The sequence below is a fragment of the Oratosquilla oratoria genome, chromosome 13, assembly GCF_046742065.1.
Source record: "Oratosquilla oratoria isolate Oo_2021 chromosome 13, ASM4674206v1, whole genome shotgun sequence".
In the NCBI taxonomy this organism is placed as follows: Eukaryota; Metazoa; Arthropoda; class Malacostraca; order Stomatopoda; family Squillidae; genus Oratosquilla; species Oratosquilla oratoria.
In genome coordinates this window covers 35844708-35857215 of record NC_134789.1, presented here as the reverse complement: position 1 = coordinate 35857215, position 12508 = coordinate 35844708, and the positions used below count along the sequence as shown (strand labels likewise).

The window sequence follows — 12508 nt, the reverse complement described above, 5'->3', positions numbered from 1 at the left end:
CAGGGCAGGGGACAAGATGCAGGGATAACCCGTCATCCAGGAGGTGCCAAGATAAGAGGGAGGGTAGAGGGTGGAGGGGAGTGGAGTGTATTAGGGATGGAATGGGAGGGAATGGTTTTTATGCCTTTGTTTTTTGGCTACCTCCCATGTAAGGGGGAAAAAGCCTTTGGTATATGTATGTATGTATGTATGTATGTAAAATTGTGGTTCTGATCCTGATGAAAATGCGTCTATACGCGTCCCTGTTATTTACTGTCTTCAGACACAGCCATTGGTGTTAGGATATTTTTTTCTTCGTGACCCAAACATCAAGAGGACTTCTAGTAATCTTCCTGCCGAAGAACTTCGGCGCCAAGGCTCGGGTGAGAGACGAGTCCCACTTTTGCCAGGAGTTCTGAGCACAAAAGCAGCTCAGAAGGCGCCTTCGGAACAAGACAATGCGCGTCACGGCTCCTTAGCAAAGTGAAAAGGAGTCAAGCGCCCTGACACTATGAAGACATCATCAGCGTCTGCGATACTTATGGGAAACTCACGTCGGCGGACGTGAGGAGTATGGGAGCTAAGCTAAGAGGAGGAGGAGGAGGAGGAGGAGGAGGAGGAGGAGAAAGAGAAGAACGAGGAAGAGAAGGAGGAGGAAAAGGAGGAAGAGGAGGAAGAGAAAGAGGAGGAAGAGAAAGAGGAGGAAGAGAAAGAGAAAGAGGAGGAGGAGGGGAGGAAGAGAAAGAGGAGGAAGAGAAAGAGGAAGAGGAGGAGGAGGGGGAGGAGAAGGAGGAGGAAAAGAAGGAGGAGGAGGAGGAGAAAGGAGGAGGAAAAGAAGGAGGAACAGGAGAAAAGTAGGAGGAGGCGAGGAGGGGGGGACTTTAATTATCTTTTACAGTGCACATATCTATGAAGAAAAATAATAAAACTGTAGCGGGCATACGTAAAGGACACATAAAAATTTACTATAGGTTTCACATTCAATAAGGAAATAGAAGAAGAAGAGAACGAAAAATCATATAGATAATTGACATTATGAAACTCGAAAATAAAAGAAAAACAAGAGAGAAACGAGGCAATAAAGAAAAAGCGAGGAGATACGGTTTAGGAAGCAATGCTCGAAATAGCCCTTCAACTGGAGGAGGAAGAGGAGGAGGAGGAGGAGGAGGAGGAGGAGGAGGAATAGAACGAGTAAAGGAAGGGAAGTCTGAGATGGAACGAAGGAAAGAACACGAACGTAAAAGAGGAGAGTATCCAGAGGTCCTGGAAAAGCGGAGGAGGGTGAGGGAGAGGAAGTGGGTGGGGCGGGGCAGGCGGGAAGGAGGCGGGGTGGTGGGGTGGGGGTGTGGGGGTCGAAAGTCGCTGGGAATTGTGGAATCCAGGTTAATTGGCGGAGATTCACGAGGAGGGAGAAGCTGGGTTTAGATGGTAGAAGAGAAAACAGTAAATTGGATGTTGAGGGAAAGGTGTACGTGTACGTGTGTGTATTCACCTTGGTCTTTGGATCACGTTTTGGGCTCGTGATCGACAGCTATTTCCCTACCGGAAGAGATGTGTGTGTGTGTGTGTGTGTGTGTGTGTGTGTGTGTGTGTGTGTGTGTGTGTGTGTGTGTGTGCGTGTGTGTGTGATTTACCATATTCTTGGGTCACGTGATGGACTCGTGATCGACAGCTATTTCCCTCCAGGAAGAGAGCTCAGAGCTCGTATGGCCGATCTATTGGTAATGCTGTGACCTTACACGCGCACCCTCCCCCCCCCACGAGAGTTGGAGTAACGACTCGCAGTGCAGCGATACTGAAATTATTTCAGCCCTGGGCGGGATTCGAACCCGGACCGCCGTAGTGGCGGCCGCAAACGCTACCACTGCGCCGTCGTGTGTGTGTGTGTGTGTGTGTGTGTGTGTGTGTGTGTGTGTGTGTGTGTGTGTGTGTGTGTGTGCGTGTATGTGTGTGTGTGCGCGCTTATTCATGTGCGTGTGGACGCGCGTGAACACGAAACAACCACGGTGACAAAACATACTTTTATTTCAAATGAACCTCCATCTTTAATCACCCGTTTCTCTACACATAATTTCTACCTCGCCTTAACATACTTCATTCACAACCTCTGCAGTTTCTCCTCCCCTCTCATACAACTCTAACGCTACCCAGAGTGGTCTGACACCTACGTCATACAAATCTTCTTGACCGATAAATGCCAGGTCGGTGTCACCACCTGGCTCGAGCGTCCCTTCCGTTCCTATGGGGAAAGGAAAGGAGGCAGGAAAGATGGGGGCAGAAGAAGAGAAAATGAAATCAAGAAGAGGGCTTCCATGGCTCCAGGACCTGTCCATATGAAAACAGGAGGACCTTGGCCCTGGCACACTGACAGAAGCGCCATCTGGAAAGTTCTCACGAAGGATAACGACATCGAAAGCACTTACAACTTCGAGAGTGCCACGGTCAAGTGGCACCGTCCGGTAGGTGGCACTAATTGTACTCGCAAGTAGTCAACCCACATGACCTAGAACGAGAGTCTAACGGTGGTATTCTTAAAAAAATCTTTCCTTCTATAAATATTATATAAATTCTTGGAAGGGAAAGATTTTTTTAAGAATACCACCGTAAGAATCTTACGGGGGTATTCTTAAAAAAATATATATTTCCTTATATAAATCTTTCCTTATGTAAATCTCATATAAATCCTTGGAAGGAAAAGACTTTTTTTTTTAAGAATACCACCGTAAGAATCTTACGGTGGTATTCTTAAAAAAATATTTCCTTATATAGATCTTATATAAATCCTTGGAAGGGAAATATTTTTTTTAAGATTACCACCCTTAGCTCGTAGGCAGGTTAGGGATGAGTATGTATTGTCCCGGTCCTCTGGAAGCCGTTCTCTGACAGCACAAATGGATGACTGGATATCAGTTAGGTAGTGTTCAATATCAGTCGGATAAGATAGATAGATCGTGTGGATAATGTAGTACAGGTGGAATAATTTATCCATTGAAAGGGTACCGGTTTGGTAGTACATGGCAATGTAGTTGAATTCTATGAGATGGTAAGCATCTGGAAATGAAAATTTTACGCCGGGAGGCGGTTAACTGCAGCTGAAGTTATCCCCTCTGGCCAGAGTGATGAGAAGTCACAGGTAGGATTCGAACCCGGGTTCACACGGTGCGAGGCGAGATCGAAAGCAGTACGGCACAGTAGCATGACTGGGATACAATCCACACACACACACACACACACACACACACACACACACACACACACACACACACACACACGCACACATACATATATATGGTTACACACACACGCAAACACACATAGAGAGAGAGATGTTTTTATACAGATACAATAATATGTGTAATGGCTTAGATAAGGAAATAGTCCATTTGAAAAATGTTAACAATTTTAAGGCCAATCTTGACTGATGGAGGCAGGATCTCTAGAACATTACTTGTTTTCTTCTATATTCCATCTAGGTACACCCTCCCCCCCAACTATTCCACCCATACATTATGATCTAATTAAGCATTAACAAACATATATGCCGACATGCAAGCATGCATGCATTCATACACACAATCATGACTTACGAATACTTTCTGCGCAATGATTCATGCACACCTGTGTGTTGTGCGCAGCTGTGCCGAACGGGCTGCGCACGCGCGGCTTCGTAGGTGGGTTCCCCGCTGTTTGGCGAGGGTGCGATTTCGTTCGTCCATATTGTTCAATGTTTGCCCGAACACCCAATAGGTTCACAAGCGTGTTTGTTTCTCTTTTGCTGGTTGGTCGCTTTCTGTGTGTCGCGTTCTCACGCGTTCTTCTTTCGTTCTTTCTCTTCTTGTTTTCTTTTTCGCCATTTTGCGGTCGTGCGCTGATGCGTTCATCAACGCTTTACCGAGTGATTAACCCCTTTCGTCCCGCGTGGTACTTTTGTTTTTATACTCGCTGGCGCCAGGATATTTCATTCATTTCCATGATCACCTCACCTCGACCCCAGGCGTCAAAGGGTTGTAGATTGTATAGATGAACACCATTCGTATCAGATGGCACTCTTTTCTTTACGTTCTGACTTGTTAGACTATTTCATTCTTCTCCTTGACACTCTTTCGGCTGGGAAGGGTTCGTATATATACAGTATACATACGGCCATTCATAATGAACTCTCCACGCTCTGCAACGAGTGGCACCTTATCTTCTATTCTGGTTGCCTCCAAGCTGTTGAATTCATACCTGTGGCCGCTTCCACGGTAACAAAGAGGTTAACCGCACATTTGTCTAAATGCTCCCTATTCCATCGGACAAAACGCCAACTTCGGTTTTTTGCTTAGGCCAGACGATTTTATTCAGCAGAGGGCAGGACCCCATGATGAAAGGGTTGAGTGCAGAACACGATATCTGGCGCCCCTACGCGCCTGCGTAAACAAGACCTCGGGGGAGAGAGGTCTCTTTCGATGTCGACTTCGAGTAAAAGAAGAGGTCGGGTCGTGACCAGCAGCAGATGAAAGGTGTGCGACGTAAGACATTCTTTTACGTTAGTGGAGAAGAGGAAGTTGCTGCTCTTAATGCCTTTAACCCGGTGGCGTGCTTTACTTATTCTTTTCAGGTTAACGCTAGACGAGCTAATTCAAAACAGAAACTGCTCGCGAGTCTTGGGTTGCCGTTGTGTGGGAATTGGCGCCCGGGGAGAGACGGAGCGGAATGGAAGCCGGCATTGAGGTCTGGCTGCAGTGGGTGGGTGTGTTGATGAAGGAGTGGACTCTATAGTAGACCGCTGGGGAAAGAACGAGGTAGATTATATTGGTGGACATGAGGTGATTACGAGTTGGAGCGTGGGTCAGTGGTGATGGGGGTTGAGATGTCGTTGAAGATGAGAAATCTGTGGTGGAAATGAGGGTGACGGTAAGGGTGAATGTGAGTGTGAAGATGAGTGTCGAGATTAGAGTGAGGGTAAAAGGTGAGCCTCAAGGTGAAGATGAGGATAAGGGTGTGGATAAGAGTGAAGTTATTCGCAGGGGATGAAGGTGAGGTTAAAGTTGAAGGTGAGGGTGAATGTGAATGTGAAACTGGATGAAGGTAAAGTGTAAAAGTGAGGTTGCTGGTATGGGACGAAAGTGATGGCAGGGATAAAGGTGGTGACAGTGGTGGTGAAGGGAGAGATGGTGAGGACGAAAGAATTGGTGGCGGGGTTGAAGGGGATGATAGAAGGCGGAGCGCGAAGGAAAGGTTGGGAGTGAAGGCGGAATGTGGGGAGTGAAGGTAGGAGTGCAAGGGTGATCGAGCTTGCACAGTTAGGAGTATTGACAGGATCGAGTCTTCTTCTGATGATTTTCTGTAGCGATGACTGTCTAGTAACATGTCCACGTTGATGTACAGGAATAATAAATTAACGTATGAGTTGGTGAGTCCTGAGCTTTTAGTCCTTTGTGTTATGCAGCGGCGTCTGCACCGAGTGAAGAACGAACGATGAGGCTTCCTGTGATCAGAGAGCGCTTAGTGTAGTCGGCGGCTGACCACAGCTGCTGCCACCACTTGGCGACAGATGGCCGGGTCTGGCGCCGAACCATAGCTCAGTAGCCTGGTTGAGTTTGAGCTAATTATGGTGTATACAACCTAAAAGTTCGAACGTAGGCTGTATGTAACACTTTCAAAACAATCATGGAAGATTTGTTGTTGAGCTGGTGATTTGGAAAAGTTGTAGTCCCGGTATGAATTTCTAATTAGCTGTGTTGAATATGTTGGTGTGACTGGTTATGACACTTACACAAGCTATTAATGATTAATTTCCAATAAAAAATTATAATTATCGTTTTTGTATGCAAAGCTGCTTTTTCCTCTGCAAGAGGGCACCCTATCTTCCCCCAATTCTATCTGAACATAACCCCATTTAGCCCTAAGTCACATGTGAAGCTCTTTATCCGTAAGTGTACGAACAAATATGAAACACAAGACGCTAAATTTGACGTATCCCAGTGACCCTCGAAACGAAAAATTGAACCTGAAATCAATCATAGCTCACCTCTGTGTAGTGTTATCGTTCATTTCAAATTCCATTAAACCCTGTGGTCTCAATATACACTTTAAGGTGGGAAATTCACGCAAAGAGGCGCTTAGCTACCACCAAGGTCGTCACCTTTGCCTCATATGGTCGGGCTTCCTAGATTGGCGACGGTAAATCTGCCCTAGTTTTAGTTACAGCCACATAAAACATATACATACATTCATACATATATACATACACACACACACACACACACACACACACACACACACACACACACATATATATATATATATATATATAATGTTTGTGTATATATATATATATATATATATATATATATATACATGTATATATATACATATATATACATATACATATATATATATATATATATATATATATATATATAACCTTGCTAACACCAGAATATTTTATTCATTTCCATGACCACCTCACCACGAACCCAGCCGGGAAAGGGTTATAGCGAGTATAGCTATCTAGTGGCACTCTTTTCTTACGTCTAACTTGTTAGGCTATTTCATTCTTCTCCTTGACACTCTTCTGGTTGGGAAGGGCTTGTATAGATACACATGGCCTATCCTAATGAACTTCCCCCTTCTGTAACGGGTGGCATATTTCAGAGACAATGTATTTGTGAGTCAAAATGTTGGTGTTGACAGCTTCTACCCTTTCGACTGGGAAGCAGGTGTTCTCGTAAGTGTGGTAACTCTGACCGTACTCCTTATACACACACATATATACATACATATATACATACATACTTACATATATATATATATATATATATATATATATATATATATATATATATATATATATATATATATAAAATAATTCCGACAGTCGTCCCTGGATTCGAACCTAGGCTCGTGAATTCTCACTGCCGTCGCCTTACCGACTAAGCTACTGACTCTATAAAATTCACCAACCTGGAGGTTCGAATCCAGGGACGACAGTCGGAATTATATGATCGACATCACCGTCACAGGTGATTATATATATATATATATATATATATATATATATATATATATATATATAATATATGTATGTATATATGAACCACATGATCACTATGTTCAGCTGCGCTGAAAAGGACTACATGCAATGCCACAGTGATTGTAATAAACAGATCATCATTCAACAATATTTCTTCTCTCCGAATATGGGATTTACAGTCTAATTTTACGAATGTTGCAACATTTAATTCGCCTAAATATATGTGTATATATATATATATATATATATATATATATGCACACATGTATCTAATAATGGATGAATCTGTAAATAACTGAGTACAGACCTTTATCATTGGCGAGCTGCTTATCGTCGTCAACACTTGGCGCTGTGGTTGTGATTAGCGGCGTTGGTGTCGTCGTCGTCGGCGACGTCGTTGTCGGTGAGGTGCCGGACTCCAAGGTCAAACTTTCGGTCTTTTCTCCATTTGACTTCTCCGGCTCGGCTTCCTTCTCCTCCTCCTCCGCGGTGGTCTTAACAGCATCGTCTTCCGGTGGTCCCTCAGTAACTTTCTCTTTAGGTATTTCCTCTTCAGCAGTAACTGCCGACTCCACTGCTACTTCCTCTCTCTTGATCACCTCTGGTTCGATCACCAGGTCATTGTTCCCTACCACTTCTGCAGAAGTCTCAACTTGACCTTTAGGTTCTGGCTTGATGTCAGGTTCGAGACTAGGAAGCGGAGTAGTTTGGAATGATGCGGGAATGCTCTGATAGATGATCCGATCTGGAAGGTCAGGGATCTTTGTAAAGACAATAGGTTCTGGGAGGTCCGGGATCTTCGGGAAGACTATAGGTTCTGGAACATCGGGAATCTTTTGAACTGGAGAGATAGGAGTGTTAGGGTTGGCCTTGTTCTCCTCTACAGCTTTGGATACACCATTAACCTTATTTTTCACGTCCGGTGGGATTTCGGGGTTCTCTGGGGACAAAACCCGGGGAGAGTCCTCTTCCACTTCCTCCATTTTCTTCTCCTTCAAAGCTTCTTGCTGCGGTGTCATCGATCTTTCCACTGCTGCGTTCTGAATGCTGTTAATGTGGTTCTTAACATCCACAAAACTGTTTTCAGCGACGATTGAGCCCATGAAACAGCCAACATTACCATTCACATTGTTGTTCAGAGCATCTCTGGGTGATACGACCTTAGGAGAGTCCTTCCCTTCGAACATAGCGGAGACATTACTAACATTGTTAATTTCAATAGGTCTTGGGGGAGGGAATTTCTTCTTGCGTGAAGGCGCTACGGGCGGGTCTGACGACTTCTCGTCACCCTTGTCGTGCATGCTGAAGGTCTTGATCCAAGTATCTTTCCTCTTGGCTTTCACGGTCATCTGCTTAATCACCGTCTGCCTTTGCTTCTCCAAGTCCTTCACCGTATCCCCAAATTCGAGGAGTGACACTTCGGGGAGGTTAAGACTTTCCTTCTTCCTCTGGATGTCCTTTTCGTAGCTCTCCATGATGGCCGCGCCTAAGTTTTTACAAGGACTCTGAGGTGTCCCAGGAGTCTGAAGATCGTTCGAAGTCTTCATTTTCACCTCTGCAGGCTCTACACTCTCTTCGGGAATGGTCTCCGGCGCATTTTGATTTGTAGGAGTTTCCTGAGCGATATCGATAAATGAATCCGTTGCTGTGGTCATGGATGAGGGTCCTGAGTGGGTTGACACACAGGAGGCGCTGAAGACTCCATCGAACCCGTCCGAGTTCTGGAACTCGGTGGGAGGAGCTGCGATGGGAGCTGGATTGACGGGGGCCATCAGGATAGGGTTCCCCGTGAATGGGTCGATCTCAGGTTGCTTGGTATCGTTGACTGTAGCTTCCATGCTAGTTTCTCGCATTTCCCAGCTGCCGTCGTCGGAAATCTCAATCACCTGATCGCAATTTTTGTCTGAAGGGTGGAACCTTGGTAGAAAAGAGAAGTTTTCGTTTTTCTGGCTCTGCACGACACCCACGGTTATGCTCCCAACAGCATTGGTTCGAATGTCCTGGGCTGATAACGGGAAAGGATTGGAAGGTTTTCGTAAAGACTTTCTTGTATCCGAGCGACGAACTGTTTCAGTTCCCTTAAGGCTTTCAGATCGTTTCAACTTGAAGGATCTCCTGTTTTCCTTCTTTTTGATGTCTGAAGGTTTGATGCTCTGAGGTATAGCTTGGCACGAATCCTTCAGTTCTATGATCACAGAGTGACGAATGGCGGGGGTATCAAAGTCTGGTTCCTCACCCTCATCAAGAACTACAATTCTTGGTTTCTTTTCAGTTTCATCAACGGGTTCTTCCTTTACTTCCTCTACAATTATATCGACAGGTTCTTCATACACTTCCTCTTGCTCTTCTGTATTCACTTCAACTTCCGCTGTTTCAGAGACAATGTTTTTGTGTGTCAATATGTTGGTGTTGACAGCTTCTACCCTTTCGACGGGGAAACAAGTGTTCTCGTAGGTGTGGTAACTTTGACCGTACTCCTTCTCGATGGCTTCCTTTTCCTTCTGGATGGCTAGCCTCCGGTCGTTCTTCTCTTCCCTCAAGACTTCCTCCTCGAGTTCCTGGAGAGCAATTTCTGGTGGAGGTGGCGGCAAGGGATCCTGTATAATGACCTCTTCTTCACCAGGGTTCGGAGTCGGGGGCAAGGGCCAATCTTCAACTGACCCAGTGTCTTCCCCTCCTGAAGAGCCTAAGTCTGAGGTCTCGAACCCGTCAAGGATGATTGTCTGTTCATTGGTCTCCTGGGGTTTCTGAATGCTGTTTTTTCTTTTAGAACAACCCCTTTTAATCTTCTCCCCAAAACCTTCACTGCTTTCGCTGGAATGGTTGGAGTCTGGTGGAGACAAGGACGAAGAGGTGCTGGAGAGCTGGATGTCTTCGGTGTCCACAGAGAGACTCACAAAGGGATTCCAGGCTCGCTTCACGGGCTCGCTCTGCTGTGCTGCCAAGAGAGAGAGGAAGTCAGGCTTGGGAGGCACGTCTGGCTTATGCCTACGAGGTAAGGTGTCATACAGATGTTCCTCGTCCTGTGACCCGCCCGGGTTCTCGACGTTCTCGTAAATGTGCTCCTCGTCGCTACTCCCGAGGTGCCCGTTTTCGTAAAAGTGTTCAGCAGGGTCGTAGAAATGTTCCTCCTCGTCCTCGGGCTGGAGGAAATGCCCCGAAGAACACTCGCTGAGGGTCAGATAAAGCGGATTATCGTGGGCCGGGACCTCGGCTCCGACTTCCTCAAAGTTTTCTTCAGGGTCCTCAGCAACGGCAGTCAGCACACGCGACGGGGTGTCCCTAGTGTCATCCGGGCTGAGTCTGAACTGAACCGCGAGAAGCTTTTGGTCTTTGAAACCTTCAGGTCCTTTGGGCGTCTCCCGATAGCCAAGGTTTTTGACCTGCGAGAGGTACTGCGAGACTGCAGAGTCGAGCTCGCCCTTGAAGGCAGTCAGACTGAGCTGCTCTTCGGTGCCGTCTTCTGCCAAGGGATGACAGCGCTCAGTACCGACTTCGGGCTCCTCGCCACTCAGCACGGGTCCCTGCTGGAGAAAGAAAATAGAAACTGTCAAACGCCAAGGATTACAAAGGATCACAAAGGAAGAGCATGCCGACAGGAAACCTTTTGGTCTATAACTAGTAGACCTTTTGGTCTATAACTAGGTCGGATGCGGGAAAATAATAATAAATCAAATAGATAAACAAACGAAAAAAATTAATCAAATAAATCAATAGACAATGTATTGTACTTATACAGGTTGAAATTAGGTTGCTATAAAATACTCCATGTTTTCCATGCAGAAATTGAAGCGGACTTTATGCAGACCACTGTAAAAACAATACAAGGGACAAATGTTTACAAGAAAAATACAATAACCCTCAGTGAAGTTAATACTGTAAATCACCTACGGGGCACCGACAAATGTAATCTTATTGAAGCAGTTAGTTACCTACCAATGATAATTATTTCAGCTAATTTTGAGACATTATGTATGAATTTTCAAAACTTTATAAAAAAAAACTATGCAACATAGATTGCCATGGAAACAAGAACTCCATCATGAAACATCATGAAACTCCGGCATGAAACATCAAGGAGCGACTATGTATAACGAAGTACATAGGCATGTAGATACATTGATAAAGGAGAGAGAATGAAAGGGAAGAAAATGGAATAACCACACGCATTGAACACTCACTATCCAAACCTACAAAGAAAATGTGACAAGTAAGAGGACGAGAAGAGGAGTGAAGGAGGGTGAGAGGATAGCAGGAGGGTTCGGTTGGGAGTGAGAGAGCAGCTGTGTATATAGGCCAGACCCTCGGGGCCACGCCACCGGTCCCGGGAGTTACACACTCACTGTCGTTTTCTCTGGTGCCTAGGAGACCCCAGAAAAAAAAACCTAACTAATGATTTTAATGACGAAATAATTGTAGCTTCATTCGGGCTCTTATTACGCACAGAGAAGTAAAAAGAAAAAAAAAAAATCATTATCCATACGAGTTTCAGCAAATTAGAATGGCCGTCCTTGAGTATTTTGATAATTTCTTATCCAGCTTTTACTACCCAGCGAATTTCTCGAAGAGCATACATCAAATTGCGTATCCTTATAAAGAAAAAACACACAACAACAAATATTATGAAAAACCACTGGATGGTGAAAGGGTCTTTGTGTCTCTTGTACCATCAGGAAAGCACGCGTACTCCATCGACTACTCAAAATCCCGCTGTCACGATCCTTTTTGACCTCCAAGCTGTTCTTCTGAGGAAATAACACTCTCACGCACGCAATGGCTTCTGTGCCAACGTGCACGTAGACACAAATTGTTTGAATAAACGATTTTTTTTTTCCGCTGGAGCCGAGGTCGCTCGTTACAGTCGTACCTGTAGGAGACCATGTAGCTCCCTGAACTGTTCCAGACACGAAACTATATGGAATTACAGTATACGATTAGCTACCGGCGACTGGAAGCTCATTCAGCACACTGCTGCTCTACCCAACAAGCTATTGCGCTTCCCCTTTATGAGAGTTGCTGAAAATCAGTATTCTAATTGTGCCTTTCATTTCTTTCCTGTCCTGAAGTCTCCCTCTAAACTGATCAAATCTTCTAGCGTTAGCCCATGCCCCCCATAAAAAAAAATCAAGGACGACACTATTTTGATTAATCAATTCATTGGGACGTTTCAATATAATTTGTCAACATCCCTCCAGCTCCCAGAGGTGTCCTAAGCTGAATAAAATCGTCTAGCGTTAGGCAAAAACAAATAAAATAGATTGTTAGGTTTTGATGTCTAAATGATCTCCCCTCAACTCTAATGAGTAAAGCTTGTTGTGGAGAAGTGCTAACGACAGGCTAGGATGTGATATAGACGATAATAGGAATGAAGTATAGATGGTATAGCATACAGAGTTATCCATCAGACTCCTTGTTCATGCCTAGACGATTTGTCAAATGAAATTGCTTCATTTATCACACAGGAATCCTCGCTTCCGTAATATTTGTACAACGTCCGCCGCGCGCGCGGGT

At 45.0% G+C, this 12508-nt stretch overlaps 1 protein-coding gene across 6 annotated transcripts in view; it reads right to left on the bottom strand.

The window, feature by feature from the left end:
* Positions 1-12508, bottom strand: part of LOC143032375 (uncharacterized) — a 450169-nt gene that overhangs the window by 418683 nt on the left and 18978 nt on the right. For all 6 annotated transcript variants that reach the window (XM_076197036.1, XM_076197034.1, XM_076197035.1 and 3 more), the window contains exon 2: positions 7305-10524. In XM_076197036.1, coding sequence (XP_076053151.1) covers positions 7305-10524 — 3220 coding nt within the window. The remainder of the gene's footprint in view (positions 1-7304; positions 10525-12508) is intronic.